Source organism: Perca fluviatilis, chromosome 5, assembly GCF_010015445.1.
Source record: "Perca fluviatilis chromosome 5, GENO_Pfluv_1.0, whole genome shotgun sequence".
NCBI classification, from domain to species: Eukaryota; Metazoa; Chordata; class Actinopteri; order Perciformes; family Percidae; genus Perca; species Perca fluviatilis.
The window spans coordinates 23746001-23770372 of NC_053116.1; the positions used below are offsets into that span (position 1 = coordinate 23746001).

General features: G+C 38.4%; 1 protein-coding gene across 2 annotated transcripts; it reads left to right on the forward strand.

The window, feature by feature from the left end:
• Positions 1-364: 364 nt before the first annotated feature.
• Positions 365-19165, forward strand: tmem201 (transmembrane protein 201). Of its 2 annotated transcripts, XM_039800770.1 has the most exons (11): positions 365-611; positions 1623-1743; positions 1888-2082; positions 2179-2358; positions 6841-7205; positions 7310-7543; positions 11855-12066; positions 13327-13389; positions 13479-13766; positions 14004-14132; positions 17012-19165. In XM_039800770.1, the coding sequence occupies exons 1-11, from the start codon at positions 502-504 to the stop codon at positions 17107-17109; spliced, it is 1995 nt and encodes a 664-aa protein (XP_039656704.1). In that variant the 5' UTR covers positions 365-501; the 3' UTR covers positions 17110-19165. The 2 variants fall into 2 exon arrangements, with proteins under 2 accessions (XP_039656704.1, XP_039656705.1); XM_039800771.1 differs by lacking the exons at positions 11855-12066; positions 13327-13389; positions 13479-13766; positions 14004-14132; positions 17012-19165 and adding an exon at positions 8372-11168.
• Positions 19166-24372: the final 5207 nt, after the last annotated feature.

Below are 24372 nucleotides of genomic sequence, written 5' to 3' on the forward strand. Positions count from 1 at the left end.
GCATAGTAGTATCCATAAACCATAAGCGAGGGAAACCAAGAGAGAAATTGTCCCTTCACACATTCCAACATTATCATATTCTCCGTCTACTACGCTACGCGGTGCTTAGAATTAAATAAAAGCGTGATTGATTTCGGTCTTAATAAATACTGCCACCTAAAACACTCAACATATGGCGAAAACCGTAAGATTTGTGAAATGGTTTAATCACGGGTGGTTTTAATGTATGGTACAGTCGTTCTCTTAATACATCCATGGGTACAGTCGACAAGAAGGAATTAATAAAACACATTGGAACCGATTGGAACCATTGACATATGATTGGAACGCGTCCAGGCAGATACGCAAGTTCCGTTTCCGTTACATGGGCGTGAACAAAAGGGCATCGCTTGCCGCGTGCGCTCTCGCGCCGTGTTTTGCGTTACCATTATAACGATAGTACACCAAATTCCTCATTTCATGTTTTGTTAGCTTACATACTGGTAATATAGCTAAGTGGGAATGGAGGCGTTTAACCAGCTTTTGTTGAAATATCCTGAATTAATGTACAGTGGAGTCGGAGCTACGGCGTTTGTCGCCGGTGGAGCGCTGATATATAAAATCGCCACCAGGTAACGTTAACTTCAAGGCTTTGCACGGCGGCGCGTGTTTTTAGCAAGATTCACGTCAACGTTAGTACAAGTTAGCTAACAGTCTTTAACATTTGCATTTTTGTTTAAAAACTGACATTCAAGAAATGATACACACAAGTCTAAATATGTTTCCTATTTTCCCAAGAATCGTCTATGTAGCTATCTAGCTATGTTAGCAAGAGCGCTAACTTTGCTAGCCGTGGTGCTAGTCTCGCTTTGCCAGACCCTCCTCCAAAGCGCGACCGTGGTGCTAACTAACCTAATACCAGATATTTTTGCGACAGTAACGTTCAGATAAGTAACGTTAGTGGTTTGCACTACTTGAATGCACACATTTTCTAGTTTTGGGTCTTAGGAAACTACTGTGTGCAGAATTATGTACGCGTTGATTCAACGTGATTGTTTGGAGTTTATGCATTACTAAAATAACTTCAGGGCATCCCAAACTTTAGCTAGCACTTCAAGGACCTCGACATGATCTTCAACCGTGTACTCCACTTATTCCGTATGTAAGACAGATAGTGCCTCATTGATATAATAGTGATGCTATCACTAGTGATGCCTCTCGATCCCACTGTGGGGACACATTTGTACCTCAGAAATACATAAGCATGTTTCAATACTGGATTGTTACCCCTGATCATTGCACATATTATAACGTTTCATACTGTGAACTTTTGCACATCCCCTGATGAATATTTATGCACACGTTGCACTAAACCGTAAAGCCTTGATTCTTTCCCTTTCTAAAACTGTTGTAATGTACGTATTTGTTATTTTGTTATGTCTTTTATTGAAATATATCTATTCTGTTTGTTCTTGACTCTTGCAGTACATTGCCACATTGTCTATTCCCTTTTTAATATTTTTATGTATGCACCAAAAACACAAAGGCAAATTTCTTGCAAGTGAAAACTCAATTTGGCAATAAACATGATTCTAATTAACGGTATCATGCTGCCTCATGTAAGACCTTCACCTTATTTACAGGAAGAAGCCAACCCATGCAAATGTGAACTGCTGGTTCTGTGACCGGAACACAGTGGTGCCCTATGGGAACAGGAACTGCTGGGACTGTCCCAACTGTGACCAGTACAATGGCTTCCAGGAGGTAAGTTAAAGTACATGACTTCTGAATTATTTTCTAAGCATGTCAGTAAATTGCAGTGAATTAGTTTTTTTTTTTTCATTTTGCCAGTGCTGTAAGATATGTGTTTGTATACTATTATTTTTGTTGATCTGTGTTGTTTTTCAGAATGGGGATTACAACAAACCTATCCCAGCTCAGTACATGGAGAATCTGAACCATGGAGTATCTGGTAGCCTTCCCTCATCTGAGACACCCAAGACACTGCAGTGGGTCAACTGTCAGATGCTGCTATGCAGGAAGTGCAATAACAACCAGACTATAAAGATCAAGCAGTTGGCCTCATTTATCCCAAGGGATGATGTATGTACTTTGTTCTTTTCTATTCACTACAACACTGTCTTAATTGTTATCATGACTAATACATTCTGCATTTATAATTTTTTGTCTTCTTTGTAGGATAATTACGACGAGGAAATTGAAGCCTACAAGCACCACCTGGAGCAGACCTATAAGTTATGTAGGCCGTGTCAGACAGCAGTGGAGTACTACATAAAATATCAAAACCGTCAACTTCGAACAGTGCTCCTCAACCAACAGCTTCGGCGCAGCGGAGAATCAGACAAGGGCTTTGTAAAGGTCAGTGCAATTCGAAGTCCAAAACTGCACACGCCTGACAAGCAATGTGTGTGAATTAATTAATTGACATGAAACACCGTAAGGCTTGATGGTAGGGGTGGTACGGTTCACAAAACCCACGGTTTTAGGGTCACGGTTTTCGGTTCTGTACGGTTCTTGTTATTTTTTCTTTTAATCTTTAACACTCCAGAATATACTTCAGCATATGATATATAGCTAAAATTAGCATATTGAATGCATGTTGCATAATACATGCACAATACAGTTCTATATATTGTTTTATTTCATCATAGGTAACGAGAAATCCAAAATGTTCCCACACACCAGACTATAAACGACGCTGGCACATCCTCCAACTCCGGGCAGCCTCTCTCCCACTTAAAGGGGTGATAGAATGCAAAACCGATTTTACCCTGTCATAGTTGAATAACGACAGTTCGTTGGGCAAATAGGACATACATAGAAGCTCAAAAAAATCCCACTGACACCCCTTTACTATGAAAATCTCATATTTTGAAACTGCCTCTGAAAACGGGCGAATCCCAACAAAGCTGAGTTGCTTGCGCAAGCATCTCAAAATCCGGAACTTTAAGAGAACAGTCACGCCCCAACATTTACATAGGCTACACAACTGACCTGAGATCAGGTAGTTTTCTGAATCTAGCTAGGTCACGCAGATCTCTGCTATTCCATTACAAAATTCACTTCTGAAACTTTTTTATGCGAGAAATCAACCATATAAAGCTCAAATATGGGCCGCTTTACGAAAATGGATGGCTATTTGCAAATTTTCTCCGACTGTGTGTCGGAGTTTAGCCGGTGTTGGTGCTGCCTGGGTTGCTACATCGCCGCCCTGACCGCAGTGTCAGCGAGCTTATACGCCCCGCAATCTTTTACCGCAGCCCCGCACGGGTTCCATTTAATCTTATAATGGGTATGTGTGTTGAGTTATTTAAACAAACAATCGGGGAAATAAAGCCTCTTGTCCGCGAGTCTCATTGATAGAGCCGCGGTGAGATGGAGTCCATCAATGAGAGCTAGCTAGCCTCCTCCTAACTCTGACATTCACAAAAATACATTCAATTGAAATCCGAAATCGGACAAGTGTTAGCTAAGCTTTGTAAGACCTTGAGGAACCTGTAATATTCATGCCGTGACGAAATTCAAACTGTAAATATACTTTAGTTATGCGAAAGTGAGCAAGCTGCGATATTTCCCCATTGTAATGAATGGGACATATAGCAAGCAGCTGCTCGTCCTACAAAGACGCCTTTGCGTTCATAAAAATGCCTTAAAATCAAATCGGACACAACGGTTAGCTTTATAAGACATTGGGGAATGATGTTGTATAAGTGGCGTGACGAAATTCAAACTGTAAATATAATTTAGTTATGGCGACAATGTAGCTAGCTAGCTGCGGTATTTCCCCATTGTAATGAATGGGACATATAGCAAGCTGCTGCTTGTCCTACAAAGACGCCTCGCGTTCATAAAAATGCCATAAAATCAAATCGGACAAATCGGTTAGCTTTATAAGACATTGGGACATTCAAAACCGTAAATGTATTATTTATAGATATAGTTATGCCGGCAGCTGGCCGCGGAGCCCCGTAGTGCAGTATCCACAAAGGGTGACTTTGCCCTGGGTATGGAGCCCAGCAGGCTGCCGCTTTCTCGTCAGACTGTGTGGAGCTCCTAAAGTCCGACACGTCTTACCAAATTTGCAATTAGCCATACATTTTTGTAAAATGGCCCATATTTGAGCTTTATATAGTTGATTTCTCGCTTAAAAAAGTCTCAGAAGTGAATTTGGTAATGAAACATTGCAGTGTCTGGAATATGAGATTCGGTCGCCTCTCTAATGTATGTGTATTGGGGATTCGCTCAACCAATCAGCGCGCGTCTCTAATGTCTGCGTATGGCAAGCTCATCTAAATATTCATGACCATACCATATTTGGAAGAAAAGCTCTTGTTACAAATAGGGCCAAAACACAGGGATGCATAAGGGCCAATAAAATATCAACCAGGCCATTTTCAGCCCAACCAATGTTACATACCCCATTAGGAGACCATAAGGAACAGTGTGAAATACCCTATATAATCATTCTATCACCCCTTTAACATTTCTGCATGTGACGTGACCTGCAGCAGCAGCACCCCACTCCACTTGAGGAGCGGTCGGCTCGGTGTCTCTCAAAATCTGACGAAAATCTTTTAAACTGACCTTTGTCGATCTGAAATTAAGACAGATTCAGCAACTGCATGGCCTATTTCTCGCTTAAAATGTTTTCAGAAACATGTTTCGGTGAACTATTTTAGTAGTCTCCATGTTTTTGAAATTCGGGAGCAGCAAGACCCATGTGACGCGATCGTCCAATCAGCTGCCATGTGTTGCATTCGTCAAACTCATCCTGCTCGTCATTTCCAGTAAGTGTTGTAACATAGGTGTATAAAGTGGGCACTACGGCAGTAAGTGGTTAGTGCACATTAACAGTGTACTGACGAACCGTGCGGCACACACACGCTCCGAACTGAGACAAGCGAACCGAACGGTTCGGATGTTTTTTCATGAACCGTACCACCCCTACTTGATGGGTAACCATATGCTGTGGTGTGCAGATTGTTTACATTTCAGCCAATTAGACTAAATCAAATGATCATTCTACCCGAGATCTGAGTTTCCGTTGTCTGGTAATTACCGGTCATTGGCCGGAAAAAAATTATGAGGGCTGAAAATTCTAATTGTCTCAGTTAGAATGACCAATCAATATAGTTCCCTCTGCACAATTTGAATTGTTTAAATAGGCCACAGTGAATTTAATATTTTTTGTTCTATTAAACAATAAAAATTAATATTTTATTCTTTAAAAAAATGACTGTAGCATTTGCGATAAAGGAAAAAAAACTACATGTCATGCTCTCGCTCTGATTGAATGCAGTAGACTACCGTAGGCCCCCACGTCGCTCAGCCGTGGCTTGGTAGCGTTTCATTTCCCCCGGCTCATTTCCTGGTTCTCCTTCTCCATAAACAACGTGAAATCAAGGAGAGGGTTAACTTTTCCTGCTACAGATTTCCCACCTTGGTCAGAAAACACAGAGGAGACACTTTGTTTCTCTCTCTATGACTCTAGAGTCAATACTCGCTCCAAAGGTAATCGCCGTCACTCTCTCACTTCTCCCTCGCTCTATCACCCACTCCCCACGCACACACATGCCGGCTCGACGCACACACCAGCGCACGAGTATAAACATCAGGCCTCTTACGTAGGCTACGCGAGAGCTCTGCGTGGAGCCTCCGCACAACTGTAAAACGGCCTTTAGATGACGGCATCACAGATCGCGTTCTCCAGAAACACCTTCAGCACACCGTGGGTCTCCTTGTAGATCAGAGCAGAGATGCGATTCGCTCAACCTTGGCTAGTTTGGTGATTTCCTGATTGTGATCATGGAGTAGAGCTGGGCAATATATCGATATTGTATCGATATCGTGATATGAGACTAGATATCGTCTTAGATTTTGGATATCATAATATTGTAAATGGCTTAAGTGTTGTCTTTTCCTGGTTTTAAAGGCTGCATTACTGTAAAGTGATGTAATTTTCTGAACATACCAGACTGTTGTAACTGTTATATTATTTGCCTTTACCCACTTAGTCATTATATCCACATTACTGATGATTATTTATCAAAAATCTCATTGTGTAAATATGTTGTGAAAGCACCAATAGTCAACACTACAATATCGTTGCAGTATCGATATCGAGGTATTTGGTCAAAAATATCGTGATATTTGATTTTCTCCATATCGCCCAGCCCTATCATAGAGCACTTTAAGGTTTCTGCTAGCCATTCACAACATTACTACTGCATTGTTTCCTGATTTCCCAAACTACGGAGCAGCCCGAGGCCTAAATCCCAAAATGCGTTTGTGTTAATCGCATTGATCTGTTTATATTGTATGCGCTTGGTTTGTAATTACTAACTACATCTTTTTTATGCGCACATGCCCAAAGCTGAACTGATAAGCCTGGGGCTAACACTACTAGTTGTCAACTACCTTCGTAACACCAGTAATACAGCAGCACTTAGGTCAGGCTTAGTTAAGCTTTATAACTTAAAGAAAGGATATTTAAACTCCATTTGGATGGGACTTTTGTGTAGGGTTCTAGTTTTCTTCTGCCACACCAGTAATAATTACAGTCCTAAATAATTACTGTTTTTTGACACATTTAAACAATTTAAGCCCTCAGTACTTTGTTTTGGTGCAAAAAGAGTTGTTGTAAGTTGGTTTTATTTAATTGGCTTTCACACCGCTGGTGTAGTCGTTGGTCAAAGTGAAAACACGAATGTGCTTGAACCTTCATCGTGTATTGTTGCCTGCCTGTTTTTATTATAATATGTCAACATTAGTCTTTGCATAGCTTATTGATTTCCATATGTTGTCAGGATTTACATCGAAAACCTCTTCTCTCTCCCACAGAGCTCCTATTTTGCATCTTCTCCTACGGGGGTCATACTTTTACGGGCCCTCGCCTTCCTGATATGTGCTTTCCTAGTTGCTACATCTTTGTGTGACTTGCCATACCAGCCTACTTCGCTTAGTGGCCCACAGACATTAAGTGGTGGGGTCATTCCTCCAAAGCCTAAGCCCCACAATGAATCCACCCCTAACAACGAAAGCAGTGGAGGCATACCTGTATGGCAGGGTCTGCTGGAGCTGGTCCCAGACAAGGCCATAGAAAATGCCAGGCTGGTGTGGCAGCATGGAAAGGAGAACCAGCTGGCTGTAGTTTCCATTGGCCTGTTGACTTATCTCACTGCTATCTTCTTAGCAGGACCTGTGAGGTAGGCAGTCACCGCCTCTTTATTTGCCTTTTGGAAAGATCATTCCAGACAAATTTAATTTAAGCAAAAACAAACCGCAAGCTTTTGTGTTACTGCATTTACAGATTGAGGAGAATTGATGCCGTGGCCTCTGTCCTTTGGTTCATCATTCTGTGCCTCCACCTGGCTGAGAGCTACTTGACCGATGCCTCGGGCTGGATGGGCAGCTACTTGACCGATGCCTCGGGCTGGATGTACACAGCCAAGCTCAGTACTGTCTCCCTCTGTTGCCTTGTCAGCCTTGCCGCTGCTGTGGCAACTCGCAAACCACTGGGTCCAAGAAGAGCCAGATATCGAAGGTCAGAATCTGAGCAGTAATGTTCAAATTGTGTTTGAAACATGGGATTTTGTAAAGAGTCCTCTTTCCATGAGAGGTTTGTATTCATTAGAACCAGTTCCAAAAACACAATCTAGAAGTGTTCCGTAACAGAACAGTGGACAAGGGTTTTTTAATTCACTTTTTTACTAGTAACCACCTCTTTAACTGCTGTGTGTGAATGACTGTGAGGTAATGACATGTGAATGGCTAACTTAAAGCATAGGATTGTGTGTGTGGCCCATGATAGGAACAAAACACCAGTGCTACTTGATAAATCGCATCAAAGCCTCACCTTCAAGCACACATGGTCTACAGTTGTCTGTGTGTAAACAGACAGTTTTTAATCTTTTAGTAGTAAAGGGTACTGTTACACAAAAAAGATAGTATGATGTGAACCGCTCACAATTGTTAATCCATCTGGCTGGTAACAGAATTGTCTTTGACTCAATGATAGATTTCTTATTTTTGGTGTGTTTCAATGAGAGAAACTGAATAAGGAGACTTCCAGGAATCATGTAATCAAACATTAATCAAGAATTATTAAGAAACCAACACTAATAAGATATTATTAGTTATATGCTCTTCAGAAGATTTTTCAGAATGTGTTTTGTGGGAAATTAGTCTATGGCTTTTCTCATTGATAATTCTTTAACTGTAACATGTGTGGTGGACTGACTGTTTTTAAGCTATATTGTAACATTCAAGTACCAAACTATTACTAAACTATGTATTCTATGCTAAATTTAAGAGCATTTTGAATGTACTCATTTATTTATTAACACTCTGGTGTATCACTTACTAACTACAGCTCATTGCATGTGAAGACACTGCAGGCCATACTCAAGATGCGGTTTTTGAATAATCACATCCCTCCTGTATTGCGCCACATCATCTAAAATTTCTGATCAAAGGATGACCTTGGATATGTCAAAAAAAGTGTTCATCGTGAGTTCTTTCAAGCCTCTATTTATAACTGATGTCCGTAAGGAGTCTCTTAGGAACACAACATCCGTTGAAGCAACTGATCAGTCCTCATGACAGAGCTGACTGAAGTACTTCCATGTGTGATATCTTTGTAGTGGCTGCCATTGCATTTTTATCACGACAACCACTGCATACAAATTCTGTGAATCTCGATCAATAGTTTTTAACTGTAGCCTTTTTCCCCTTTTCTTTACGATGGAAATGTTAAATCATAGTAGTGTAAGGTTCATGTGCTTATTGCCATTTGAAAATATAAACAGCTGCCTAGGAAAAGCAGTCACTAGTTTATCAATGTTTTCCACCAAATTGTTAATTAAAAGGTCTTGCTATTTGCTACTTGCTGCTCTTCTCCGTCCCCATTGCTGTGATCTTGTACCCCTGTGATTATTATTTGGATTATGCTTCATTTTTTCAAATTAAGCATGACCTTCACTGTAAACCAATGACTCCTTTTCTGCTTTGTATTCTGTATTTGAATTATGTTTTTGAAAGTAGTGCCTACCTGGCAGGTACTTGTCTTGTCTTGGCATTCGCTCTGATCGTGTTTAAGAAGTAGTCTGGCGTCCTTGGGTCAGTGCTTGAACATGCAAACATTATTAAGGCCTCAATTCTGCAACTGAATATATTTGGCGGGAAATGCTTCAATTGTAATGTAAACTCCAAGCAGCAAGCAATGCAGTAGAAGTACTTGATGTGCAGGGTTTACCCTTGTCCAGGCAGGTTATCTTTCATCCTAAGATTTTAATATTTTTAACCAAGTCAAGTCAGTAATGATATGCTGGACTGTAATATTTTTAGTTATAGTAAATCTGAAATTGCTGCATTACCATTTGCAACTAAAATTATTAGACTTATATTGCACTTATCTATTGCTACCCTTAATCCCTTTGCATGTTAATGTATTAAAAACACTGATGGACTTACTAGTTGCATGCGCTAACATTTCATCTCTCGCCAAATTATTTCCATTAACCGGTTTTGTTTTACTTTGATGGAATGTATTGTAGTGAAGGGGTATATTTTCTTGACAGTAATATGAAAATGTGTTACAAACTAATAGCTGTAGTAAGTGTTTATAGATTGTATTTGGTGGTTTAAATTGCATGTCTTGTTGTCCTGTAGTTGGAGTTATGTTCTCAAACCAGCGCCTTCAGTGTAGTAGTCTCAAAGTTTTGGGATTTGTGTTTTTTTTGTTGTTGTTTTTTGCTTGCAACGAAAGTACTGCCTAATGTAAGACTTTACATATGTTTGTAGGTTATGAGGAAAGTATTGACTCTGTGTATAATCTCTACAACTCCATGTTTCATGATTTGACTTTCTCTCTGAAAAATCAAATGCAAATATTGCAGTGCTATATAGTGTTCTAGCACGATGAATGATACTTTGATTTATCATAGCATCTATCAGTAAGCGTTATCACTTACTTTTCTACCTTTCATAAACCGCATCATGTGACAAACTGCATCTTAAACACTTGACAAAAATAATATTTTATCAAAATGAAATGTCACAACTCTTCTCAAACACCCTTGTAAAAGAGATAATTGATCTCAATGGGTGTTACCTGGTTAAATTTGGGTTCAATAAAAATTTAAAAAAATAAAACCATATACCATGCTTTATTCCATCTTGCCTTCATCCACCCTGATGAAGTCAAGATAACTGAAAACGTCTGGTGAATAAAGTGTGGTGTACTGGAGAAGCATTGTGCGACATGTTTTAATTTGGGTGGACTTTCATTTAAGCTTACCCAGGTCTGCACCTCGCTGTGTGCATTCTCAAAGTAAGAAAAATATTGTATATTTTTACCTTTTTTTTTTGTGCGTTTGCATAAGGTACATCTAAAATGTATTATCTTTGCCAAAGTTTTAGATGCCGTGCTAGAAAGTTTGTGTTCACTATGAACTTCCAGGTTGTGTTTATCTAATTGTGTGTGGTTTTTAGAGAATTCCTGTAGCTACCTGTTAAGCTGTATGACTGTAAACCGTCATTTATGTCAAGTATTTAGCTCTAGAAGCACTACATTCAAACTTTTATGTTAATCACAACTTGCCAAATGCAACTGTAGCATTATATTGTTACTACAAACATTTTGTGGTGCTTAACAGTGATAGCTGTAGAACTACCTTTTTTCTCTCTAATGGAGCTGTGAATATCCATGTTTTTACTGCACTGTTTTACTATGGATATCCAGTATGTAGCTAACAAGGTTGTCATTTCTAAATGTTTTAGCAATGTGTGTGAATATGTTGCAGAAACACTAAAAGACTCTGTACTTAAAAATGTAGTTTGTGTTGAGGTTATTATGCCAAATATTGATACTTTATACACAATGAAGCAATACTTTGCAATTCCAAACTATAACCTAAATAAGCTAATTAACTATATCTCAATCTGATCCGTTACTATGCATTTATATATTGTGTAGTAGCCTCAAATGGAGCTCCGTCCATGCTGATAGGGTTCCATACAGCATGCATACTGTACCCAATGAAACATACTGCGTTATGAATGCTCGGATGCTGAAATTGGGTGTCTGTCTTTTAATGCCAGGCTCCAATTTGAAGACTTAGTAGGAATCCTTGCTGTAAATGGAATGTAATAAACAACTGCTGAAAGGATCCATCTTCTCTGTTTGTTTTCAACACAAGCACACTGTCTCGTCCACTTGTGTATGTTTCTCCCCAGTTTTTAAAGAAAGTAGTTTTGTTACACAGCATTGGAGTCAAAGGAAAATATCACCTTAATGTTGGCCAGGACTGCTGTGATTTGTTTTTCCAGAAAGGCAAAGCTTGATTGCCACTAAATAGAAAACTATGTTGACAAATAACATGTATGGGCCACTGACTGCGTGTTGTGTGTGTGAGAGTTGAGTTGTATTGTTGGGCAGAATTTCTCCTAGAGCTTTTGTTCGGTAGGAGCTTTCAGTTGCTGCATGTTGTCCGACAGCTGCAGCATTTCAGTGACAGCCGCCATTAATAAAGTGCTCTCATTAAATGGATATTGGAGCTGTATGATACAGCGTTTCTGCACAAATTTGATTTCAGACTCCTTGCACTTGAACATAATTCAGAGTTTTTATTTTAATTTCAAGAATGTGGTCTATTGACATTGGTGTGGAAAGAATAAATCACATTTTTAAGACTTTCTTTACACAAGAAATCACAAATTGAAAATTCAATGTCCTTTAAAGCACTATTTGTAATGCTCTTTGTGAACCATTTATCTGTAGCATTACAACCTTTTGACATTTTGGTTATAATTTTGATTTCAGGTAGTAGACCAGTGCGTTGCTCTTGTGTTGCAGATACCTTGCAGGCAGCGCTGCAGTGCCCCCCTTTTGCAGCCAGCCTCCGAACCTGGCAGACTCCTTTGTCCCCACCCCGCCACCCAACATCGCCAAGCTCATCAACCGCCATCAGCAGAGTCCTTGCGAGCGCAAGGCTTCCCCCTCATCTCTGCCTGGGCGCCTCAGCAGAGCCCTCTGCCTTGGCACCAACCCTTCCCTCACCAGGACCGGTAACATTGAAATTATTTCATTCAGTTTGAGTTGACAGACCAAAAAAGCAGTTAATCATCTGATGCAGATGCCTTTTGGCATAATCTGAACACGACTTGTGTGATTAGGTTACTTCCTTGTCCTTGTCTGTTTTTTTTGTGGTCTCGTACCTAAAAAAGATTATCACTGAAGATATTTCACACAGGAGTGCAAATTACTTTTCAAGTAGCTGGCCACTACCTTCAACAGGGGCAGGTTGGAGCTCACTTCTGCCTACAGTTATTGCATGGCTTCCCATAGCTGCTCAGACACGTTTTCTCTTGAGTTGCTTTTTGCAATGTATAGCCTTTTATACAGACAAGATTTATAATTGATAAGATTTAGGATTTAAGGATTGGCATTTCTTAGCAAAGATGGTCAAATGCACAAAACAAACAACATTTTACAGTTTGAATAAAACTTGTCAGCGCCACATGGAGGTCAAACTGTAATGGAGACCGTTTATTACTGACTTTTTAATACTGATTTCTTCACTTATCAGCCAACATGCACACAGATATATCTGCAATAAGCTAATATTTCAACCCTGGTCAATTTATCGCTTTAGATCCATTTTATATATTGTCTGATAAAATCGCATAGGAATATGCATTTGACATTAATCATGGAAGTGATGTGATGCTACTACTACTACATTTAATGCTGTTCTAAATTCTGCTTTAAATTCCATAATTTTAAAGCTGCATTTAGAGCAGAAATGTTTAGACAATTAGCCAATCAACAAAACATTAATCAGAAACTATTTTGGTTATAGATTATTTTAATTTATTGATGATTTTCAAAACCAAATGTACCTATGCTTACCTAGTTCCAGCTTCTCAGTTGTGAGGATTTGCTGCTTTTCTTTGAATAATGTGACCGTAAACTGAATATCCTTGGATTTTGGACTGTTGGCCGAACAAAACCAGACGTCATCTTGGGCTTTAACAAATTGTTATTCATATTTTTCACCATTCAGAATTTCTTATAGCCGAAGCGATTAATCGAGAAAATCATTGCCAGATTAATCATTGATGAAAATAGATAGTTGCATCCCTAGCTGTATTTATCAATGTTTTCCTACTAAAACTAAAATGTTCATGGCCTAACATGTTAGCATAAAGTTAGCTTTTAGTTTATCAGACACAAAACATTAGCTTTTATTTTGAGTCGTGTTTCTGCAGGTTTAAGGAAAGCCCTGGGTTATGGTTGTGGTTAATGGTGAGATTGTATATTTTCAGATTCTGGTTACCTGTTTAGTGGAAGCAGACGAGCCTCACAATACAAAGACTCCCCTCCCTCAGGTATTAAAACTCCAGGTGATTTTGTGGTATACGCTCATCCCTCTATTTTAAACAATTCCTCACATTTCGCTGCTTTTTTTTTGGCACAGACTACTTTTCAGTGATGACTGGGAGCCGCCCATCATCCCCGGGCCCCTCTCCAACTCCTTCAATAGCTGGGTCCGTTACATCCAGTTCAGGTTCTGCCGGACGGCGCCCCCTCATCAGCCCTGCTCGCCTCAACATCAGCGGCCGGAAACTCCGGCTTTTCTCAACAGAGCCAGACCCCACCCTCATGTCCCCATCTGTGTCTTCATCACATTTCCATGTAAAGTCGGCCTCTTCCATTTACAGTGGCTGCTTTTCACCTGACGTATCGCCCTTCCAAAGCCAAAATGGTAAGTACAGCTGAGCTTAAAATGTTAAAAGTGAAATGTACATTGTATTGTGTTTTAGCTACATGAATTACTGTCTACCTCGGTGTCATTCATGATATTACCACCAGATGGCAAACATTCCCAAATCCTACATATAGTGGCTTTACAGAGAGAAAATATTTCATGTTCCTTAATAACTTCATGTGTAGATGGTTTTATGTATAGCCTCACGATTTACTTGGTTCCATTGCTTTGCAGATTTGAGTTCTTTGTTAAGGGACGGCAGTGTAATTGAAGAGGAAGAGAAGCGAGGCAGCTCCTCAGGGTCCTCCACATGCCTGGTTGGCACTACTACACAGGGACCTGAGAACACCCCTCCTCCAAAAGGTAAGCAGTGTACTTAAAACATGGCAGGGAGATGGGTCCACGACATTGCGTTTCATTTTGGTTTCATGCCTGTTGATTACTGGGTGTCATAAGTGTCGTGACCTTAAGGCGCTGACACACCAACCCGATTATCGGCCGTCAGACAGTCGGTGTGTTCTGTGCCGTCGTCAGTCGGAGGAGCCGTTGGCCTTCATTTGGGCCGATTTGACTATGTTGAATCGCAGATTCGAAGATGGATGAAGACAGATTCAGCAACTGCATGGCCTATTTCTCGCTTAAAATGTTTTCAGAAACACATTTCTGTGAACTATTTTCGTAAAATACGAGATTGTATTCCGAGGCACTTTTTTGACTAACTCGGGGAGGCATTCACTCTGACTGCATTTTCTGCCAACGGTCGGTCATCGGGTTGGTGTGTCAGAGCCTTTAGGCCTTCCTAAATTAAATGGTAATCCTAGTCCGTCTTTAAAGGATAGGTTCACATTTTGTCAAGTCTGTCGTAAAACAATACTCATTATTGATCACTGAAATTGTTCCTTATGTCCATACTGGCCGCAAAGAGATTCCCTCTTAAAGCAATTTCAATTTAAGAGACAGGGACTAAAAAATATGGAAGGGTCCCAGTGGGAATGTTTTTCCTGAACCGCTTTAGTGTTCCCTCTGATCCATAGGAATAGTTGGTGTGTTGGTCCAGTCATACTGCCAGTTAAGGGAAACACTCGGCAGATACTACAGAGAGGAGAGAGGATGTAACTGTAACCAGTATGTGGTATTACTGTACTAAGTACAGTGTGAGGAATGAGCAAATGTATGCAACTGTGGATAGACCAGAATCAGAAGAATTAAGGATTGTCGTGAGCCAAGAGGGTGAGAAACCATAATGAAATATAAGCAAGGTTTAAAGGCAATACAGTACATTCAGAAAGCATTCAGACATATGCTTTTCTCACATTTTATGTTGCAGTGTTATTCTAAAGCCGTTTATATCATTTTGTCCCCCTCATCCATGTACACTCGATACCTCGTAATGTTAAAGCGAAAACAGGATTTTAGATTTTGTTGCAAATTTGTAAAAAGAAACTAATATGGAACTTAAACTTTAGCTCAGGTGCCTCCCCATTTCGCTTGATCATCTTTGAGATGTTTCTACACCATGATTCCACCTGTTGTAAATTCAAAGTAAAACTGTGTAACCCATACGATAACTGTGTATGAATACAATTAAACATATATGAGGCTGCCAACAACAAACAGGAAGATGGATGCAGATTGTACTGAGTCTCAGTGCAGACCTTTTACGTCAACTTCCTGACATGAGCATACAACTGTAACACAACAACTGGGGCACGTTCAGTCTTAAAACATTTCGACATTTCATCGGAACTGTGTGCAACCTAGCTCTGAGGAAAGTTTTTCGTAATAAAAAGGCAGTGCGCTTGCACACACAGCAGGGTGTTCAACGCACCCCCATTTCAGTTTAAACATTGCGCTACATTTTGTGGGGGCTGAACGTGTATGGCGTTATATATGGGTCACATTCCTGAGCGAGTAATTGTATGTTTTGAGCACAGATAACTATATTTTGCAAGCACATTACATTGCATTTTGAACAGAAATTAACACACAACAGACATTTTTTTTAGTTTGAGTAAACAAAAACCTATTTCGTGCACAATAAATGTATTTGCATGTCTTTCTCTGCTCACAGGTAGACGCTGCTGCGCTCCGGTCATGTCTCCCTCGCTCTCAACCTCTTCTCTCTACGCGCTCAACTCTAGACACACTCGTTCAGATTTTCACAGCGTTACAAGTGTGCCACAAAACCAAACCAATCGCAGAATCAAAAGGTCAATTCTGATTGGCTGTTCTTCTCCAATTAGATCGCATGTAGCAGGAAACACATCTACGGGGAAACGTGATTCCCCAGCAAGGGGTATCTCTGCTGTAGCCAGTGGGTACTTGGAAAGATTGTGGAGCCGTTTAACTAATCAAAATAATAATTGAATTATGATTGATTTAAAACAATATATCAGCTAAGACAGCTCAACACATATGTTTAAACATATAGTGAGGTAATCAATGGTAGAAAAAAAAATCTAAAAGTGGCCTACTGACTTAGCTAACAGTTGAAATGATTAGCTAAAAGTAATGGAAGACTTTTGAAACATTAACCACACTTCAAGTAAAAGGCCAAGCTAGTAGAATTTCTGACCAAACCAACCTAGATATTTACAGTGGTATGTGAACCCAGAAGGGTTGGAAAGCACTGATCTACAGTATTTTATATTATTGACCGACCGGTATATTACAGACATGCCTTACTATGGATATCCATGACCTCACTAAATGGCAACTCAGGTCCACAACCCAACAACTCCTTGTCATCCCCGGACACTCCTAAAAACCAGAGGGGACCGAGCCTTCTCTGTAGTATCAAATCATGTAATACAATTGCTAGTTTTAAATCAAATCTGAAGATGTATTTTTACTCTCAGAGCTATGAACTGAACTGAACTTTTTCTTATCTTTTTGTATTTACAAACGTTCCATTGTTTTATTGTGTTACATTATTTAATTCTACCGAACTATATTCATGGTACCTTGCACACTTGATTATGTATCTTTAAGGCATACGGTTTCTGCCTTCCCTGCTCTACCTGTAAAGCACTTTGGGTCAACTGTTTGTTTAAATATGCTATACAAATAAAATGACTTGACTAAACTAGCTGAGACCTGTATCAGTTCTAAAGGAAAATGTATTGACCGACAGTAAAACTGGAAAACATTTACAAAAACTGGAAAACCTTCACGCCACATTGATGATGCATAAAGATGACGATTCTCATGAACTTAATTTGATTTTGCTGTGACATCTCCAGGTTTCGTTAAGCGTCTCATCTGGCCGGGGCTTTTGTTAGTGAGCCTAACATCCAACCTGTGCTTCGCCTGCCTCTACATGTACCACAACTGGAGATGAACTGTTGATGGGTCTGCTGCTGTTCTCTCGTGACCTGCACAGAGTGAGTCGGCCTCTGGCCTTTGACAACCCTGTCCTGTCTGTAGACCTGGAGGTTATTCAGCAATGCCAGAAAACATCCCATTTCTGGCAGCTATTTATTGTTTGCTGATGCTTATGGTGAAAATACAGATGTCAGATTTTCAACAGCATACCTCCCATTTCATTGGAGTTTAAAAAAAAACAAAAACACACTGTGTTGAAATCAAATATTACGCCTTTGAATTTGTGATTGACGTACATTTTCTTTTTCTTTTTGATCTGGTCTTGTTGGGTTTTGTCCTTTTAGTTTGTCACTGCTCCTTTTACATGAACACCAGTACATGTGTAATTGATTTAAAAGGCTCAATTCTTGCACTGATGCTGTGAAATCTGCAATAAACATGTACTGTTCAGTTGATGCTGCTTGGACACAGAGAGTCATGTCTTACCTACTTATACTGATTGTGATGGCTGCATTACATCTCCAAACTAAATAACATTTCTGGTTCTCTACAATAGCCAAAAATGTAACCTTAAACATTAAGCAGCATGATACGCTTGTGGCGTATAGTTACAGTTTTGCATTTTGAAAATGTTTACACATTTTCACTTTATAGTTTCATAATTTCAAAGCACTGGTGTTGCCATTGTCTCTCTATGTATATTCAGCTGGGAAAGAGTGGTGTGTCAAACTCTATCTGGTTGTTTTGTTATACTGTTTACAGTCAACATTTTTAATATTATGGTCATTAATATCTCATACCAATGTGACACATGTCACAATCATTCACTACAGAAATAGTTCTCTTTCACTAAACCATTTCCTTTTCCATTATCTCTTATAGATATCCTGTTCACAGGCTAGTTTGTAAGGGGGCAAAACTCCTAAGGTCAAGTGCAATATATATATATAAAAAGTTTTTATTTCCAGTCTATAAAAAGAAATCATGTTCACATTGACATGTTTGCATACAATTTCAGATTTTACTCCTAACTGAGCTGTGAACTAATTTATACAGAACCTTTCTTAGAACGTTTAGTCAAACATCTACATATTAATTTGGAATACATTTGCACTTGTTTTTATCTGAAGTGTATGTCCACTTTTTGTGTTTGGTTGTGTTGTATTTTGAATGTGATTTGAAATTGTTAGAGCTGAGGTGTGTGTGTGTGTGTGTGTGTGTGTGTGTGTGTGTGTGTGTGTGTTTGAACATGTGTAAGATTTGTATAAACAGGTTAGTTAGCTTATTTCGTTGTTAGGCTTTGGGGTGTTTAAATTTAACATTTAACAAGTATTCAATTGTTGAAAGACAACACACTTGATTTTTGAGAGGAATTATTTTGTTTGAGGAAATATTGGGTTATGTGGTTTGCCTCAGATAACTAATGCGAATTTGAAAGTGCAGTTTATTTGAAGTTCTTACCTTGAGCCAAAGTAATAATTAATTAAACTAAATTAAGTTTCTGAGAAAAACTAAAACTTGCTACTGAAAGACCTCTAAATAACTGGAAGTTGACTAATGGCTTAGACAACTTATCATTATAATACCTTATAATGAATAATGGTTTTTGAAAGGTAATGTAACCTCAACATACTGTATACAGACTTGTGCATTTGTACTTGATGTGTAACCTGGCTTATGTTTATTTTCTCTAATGAAGGCTCATTCATTAAAGGATCAAGTACATGTTAAAATGTAAATGTTCTTTCAACCATCTTGAATTTTCCTTAATGAGACAATCCTAACCTTTCAGTTGAAGATAAAATGAATATATTTTTGAGTTTGTATTTAAAGTGCAATGAAGTATGTTGTGCACAACACCATTATGTCAAATCAAAGGTTGTCCATTTCAGACTCTTTGACAAGAAGTATGAATTTATGTTCTCTCGCTATTGGTTTGAAGGGTTGTTATTCCACTGTTTAGCAATGCAAATGTTTGTCTGCAACAGCTGTGTGGTCTGTGTGAATGTAAGGAACACTGGCTTGTTTCGTCTGGACCCTTGCTTTTTTAATAAAGTTTTTTTTCTCCATTATGTGTGATGTATTAAGTATCTACTTATCCAGGTACATAAATTAGTTATTATTAGATAATGTGTGTCTACACACATTATATTCTCCGCACTCACCAGCATCTCTCCCTTAACATGGTTTAGTCTGAGTGTCTTTGTTGAACATTTCGGTGTGATGGTTGGCTTGGTAAACTGAAAGTTTGCGTCATTGAGCTTACATTGAAACCTTGAGGGAAGTCAGACATCGACAGGAAAACGTTGCCATAGCAATGATAGACTGAATTTGGGAGGGAGCTGAACAAACGGTCAAGGACAAATGAAAGGCTTCTGTGGATTTAGATAACGCACATTTAAAACAAAAATGTAGAGATAAACTCACATTGTGTAACAGATTTGCACCTACAAATCAAAAAAATTAAAACTGACTAATTACATACACAGGTAGTAAAACATTAAGAGTTGTCTGTTAATCCCTCTGACATACCTAGATCTGACTGAATTAAAATCTTTGACTACGTGAGTCATTATGTTCAGCGTTCCTAAATTGCTTGCTCATGAGTTTATCGATCTACCCAAATCATTTAAACTTTTATTAATGGCATCCAGCAATTAACAAAAGGTATGCAATAAGTATACTTTGAAAATGTTCCTATCCAAAATTTGGAAATAGCCGTGTTGATATGTAATCACAGGTAAAAAATAATAATCTCATCACAGGTCAGTTGTGCTTAATACCTCATGTCCTTTCCTTAACCCTGAGCTAAGCTCTTGTGGTTTTATGCATTTTCTTTAGCACTTCCATTCTAAGTTACTTGTCAATTACACATTTTACCTCAGTAATACAACTAAATACTATTAGTCAATTACACATTTTACCTCAGTAATACAACTAAATACTATTACATTTTTTGTAATTTAATAACATAATTTCATTGCATGTAGTCACTCCTCAACCTTGCATACATTTTGTTCCAAAATATAGATAATGATCAAATTCTTGAAATAAATTACCCCCTCAATGTTGTTTAATTAGTTTTTTTCCAATGTTATTTTAATTTCAAAGTAATCAAATAACAGTCTTTGTAAATGCATTTATTCCAATGCAAAACTCACTGAGCAACACTGTTGCTCACTCATCTAATTCTCAATAGCTCCTCAAATGTTTTATCATTAAGTCTGCACCATGATAAGGTAATGCATTGTGTTTTGTTAAGTGAATAATGTGTATTACACGTTCTTGAGTAGTGACCCCAGCACTGATGAGATCAAATATCAGTAGTATAATACCATCAAGTTTTCAAAATAAAGGACTGTCTGTTAACTTGGATGCCTTTTGAAATGTGAAGTAGCCTTGATGGAGCCACAGACTGGAGCACTGCAGTGCTTGCATATGGCTCCGTGATCCAGATGTTCTTGTTGGAATTGGTTCTTCAAAATGAACTAGTACAGATGACCTTTTAGGCCTGCTATTATTTTCCATGCTGCTGTTATTACAGGTGTCAAATCTATAAATGTTTGTAATCTGAAGTTGTAAGGGACTTCTGAAATTTAAAAAGCCCAGTGTTGACCATCAAATTGTGTAGAAAAGAAGCTTTCAAATAAATGTCCACCTAAAATAGTTTGGCAACCATTTTAAATACTTGGTTAAAGTAAAGCATTCTGGGAAATGGAGTCATGTTCCACAAAATTACACAATTACAATTTAATCAAACTTAATCATTTGTTCTGTGACTAAGGCTTTTAACATTCATTGCTGGGGGGAAACATTTCCTGTTAATGTAATCTGTACAAGTGGTTCAAACTAATATCATTTATAGAATATGTAATCATATCTGACATATTGTAAAGCTTTGGTAAACACTTCACTTAAATTTATATGAATTATAATATGAATTTCTTAGAATTTGTATTGAATTGCAATTCTGCTTCCTTTAATTCAAATTCGAATTGTAATTCTGGATCCTGTTTGACATAAATTCAAATTCAATTCAAGAATTGAATTGGAATTTAGGAGTCATTCTCAATTCAATTCTAAATTGTGCACAAGCCTGCTACAGACTGTTAGCTGTTTGAGTCAATGGGCAGTTTCTCATCCTCTGAGGCGTCCCTCAAGGATCCATGTTAGGTGTCATTCTTTTCTTTCTTTACAGTCCGCTTCCACTTTATCAAATCATTCTGAGGTACTGCATGCACTTCTTTGCACCAATAGCATGCTCTTATATCTCATTCTAAAACCAAACTCAGTGTAATTTAAAGCCCCTTGGGATTGTCTCAAAAGTTGGATGGCTGTTTGCAGCTCAATGAGACTAAATCTAATCAAAGATGACTAATCAAAGTCATCTTTGATTCTGACCATTGGCAGTCAGGTCCAGTTTCTTCTAACCAAGGATAATAATTTTAAGCCCTTCCTTTTATATCAATCAGGAGAAGGTTATTCATGGCTCAAAGGAATAGTTGGACATTTTGGGAAATAAGCTTATCTGCTTTCTTGCTAATCTCTCATATCTGTCTGTTCAATACGGAGCTGAAATCAGCAGCCAGTTAGCTTAGCATAAAGACTGGAAACGGGGAAACAGCTAGCCTGGCTCTGTCCAGAGGTAACAAAATCCACCTACCAGCACCTCTAAAACTCAGTGACTTACACTTTATATCTCATTAGTTTAATAAATACAAAAACAATGTGTAAGAATGACAATTTTATCATTCACCTTTACGATTTTTGTTGTTGTTGCATACTTAATTTTCTAGCATTGCATTTGGCGTTTTTATTTGTTCTTCTAACCTTCCTGTATTATTTTATTTTGTACGTAATCTTTTCAACTCAGATTGTCTTTTGAGATTAATTTAATCTTTTTCTTGAGAATTTCCTTCAAAATGACAACACCATTATATTGCACAATCGGCCAAGAGAGAAAGGAGAGGGATGGACGCCCAGATAGCTCAGTTGGTAGAGCAGGCGCTCATATATAGAGGCTTATGCCTCGATGCCGCTGCCTGGGTTTGACTCTGACCTGAAAAAAAAGCACCTTTTTTATTTTAAAGCCTTGACTATTTTTCTCTGGCTGTGAGGGCCAGAAGAATGCTTATGCAGGAAGTCAAGACCCTCCCCACACACACACACACACAGCACTGCGGGAAAGTAAATAGGTCACACATCTGAATATCACATGACCAACCTATTAAGGTGTTCGCTCATTGTCAGGGTAAATAGATTGTCTTAAATATTTGGTGTTTTCCGGCACTAAAACAGTTGGTGATTCTGGTGATGGCTGTAATTGCTGTGTGTTAAAATAACACGGCTAGTTTCCAGTTAAACTGTTATTCAATTCCTGTAGTTAATACCTGCAGTTTCATTTCAATCCCAGCACAACAGATCTGAACTCTTTGACTCTGATGCTTACAGTATTGCGGTTCCCCTAACAAAGCCGGTAGAGTTGTTTACTGACAGGGTTTTATAGTTGAAAATAGTTCACTGACTGAAGGGTGGGAAGCAGGTTTGTACTCAGTCTGCAGCTCTAGCCAAAAGTTTCTCTTCTGTACAATCACTTCCTGTTTTCACCAGAGCTACTAGACCACCAAGATTCAGAGCACACATGAGGGATTAACACCTGCAAAACAATCTGACAAATATTATGGGTTTTTTTTTTATTTACTGTGATGTGTTCTGGCATAGATATCAAGTCCAAGAATGATGTACTTTGTGTGTCAAATTCCTGAGAGTGAAAAAAAAGAAAAAAAAAGAAGTAATGTCATGCTGTTGATAATGGCCACTGCGTTTCCCCTTTCTACAGTACTACTGCGGTTTAGGTTCCACTTCCATGAGAGTGGTGTTTTTGCTCACTATTTGCTGCAGAACTAAACTTGCCACTGGTCTGATGGTTACCCGATGGAAATATGAAAAAGGAAGGCAGCTTTCCCATCGAAGAGTTTCCGTTTGATTACAGACATCCAACTCTTGAAAACTCCAGATAAATGAAGGCTGGCATAACAGTAAAGTTCACTGTGGTACTATAAACGTTAGAGGTCCTCTGAACCCTTTAACTTTAAATTTCTGTTGGCTCATATTTGGGAAGAATTAAAATTTTGGAACTTATTAACTCTTATAGACCTGCATGTAACAAATTTGCAGCCACAACACAAAAATGAAATGTATCCTTTTCTGAAATCTTTTCTCTCTGTTTTATGATGGGTTGCATATTCTTAAATGGACGTTAAAGAGAGGTTGCACAATTTAACTTCCTTTTATTGATATAAAAAACAGTCACGTTACAGAGGGCTGGACTTTCTTAAGTGACACTATAGTACCTGGAAATATACTTAACCTCCATCTGAGTCTGAGACAAGAATGTTTTAAAACTAGGAGATGCGTCTCGTCTATTTTAGGTCACAGTGTGCAAGGTCGCAAGTGTGTTTAATAAATTAACGAGGCTTTCTTAATTTAATGACGATGAACCGTCCTTAGAGATTGAAGTGACAACATGAGATTAGTGCTGCAACAAACAATTATTTTCATTATTGATTAGTTGGCCGATTTCTTACTTTCTGATTAGATGATCATTAGATTAGCTTTTGTCTATATAATAATGCCCATTCTAATTTCCCAGAGCCCAAAGTGACGTATTCAAATTGCTTGTTTTATCTGACCAACTGTCCAAATCCATTGGAGAAATCTAACAAAGTACATACTGTTCTTAAAATTTGAGGAAGTTTCTATTTCTATTTGATGCTACTTCTATCCCACTACATTTTGGAGGGAAATATTGTACTTTTTCACTTCTTTACATGTATTTGTCAGCTGTTAGATACTTTACAGATAAATATTTGACATACGAAAGATCTGATGAGCTTATAAAGAATGAAGTATTATTTTAGATGATTGTGATATATCTATAAAATAGATTTAAAAAAATGCTCCACCTAGATCAAATACATCCGTACATTGCGACTAACACATGAACGTATCAGTAATAATAATACAAAACTGTATTAGTAGGCCATGACACATCACAGGGACCACTTTTCTGCATTGAGTCCTTCTTTCTTTTGATACTTCAAGTACATTTCTGCACTTTTACTTAAGTGATGTTTTAAAAACATGACTTGTACTTGTCACAGGGAAGGTTTTTTTTTTTTTTTTACATTGTGGTGCTTTGATTCAGGATCTGAATACTTCCTAAATATATTTATGTTAACTATCATATAAAGAGGAACAATTAGAAGTCTGCTTTGCA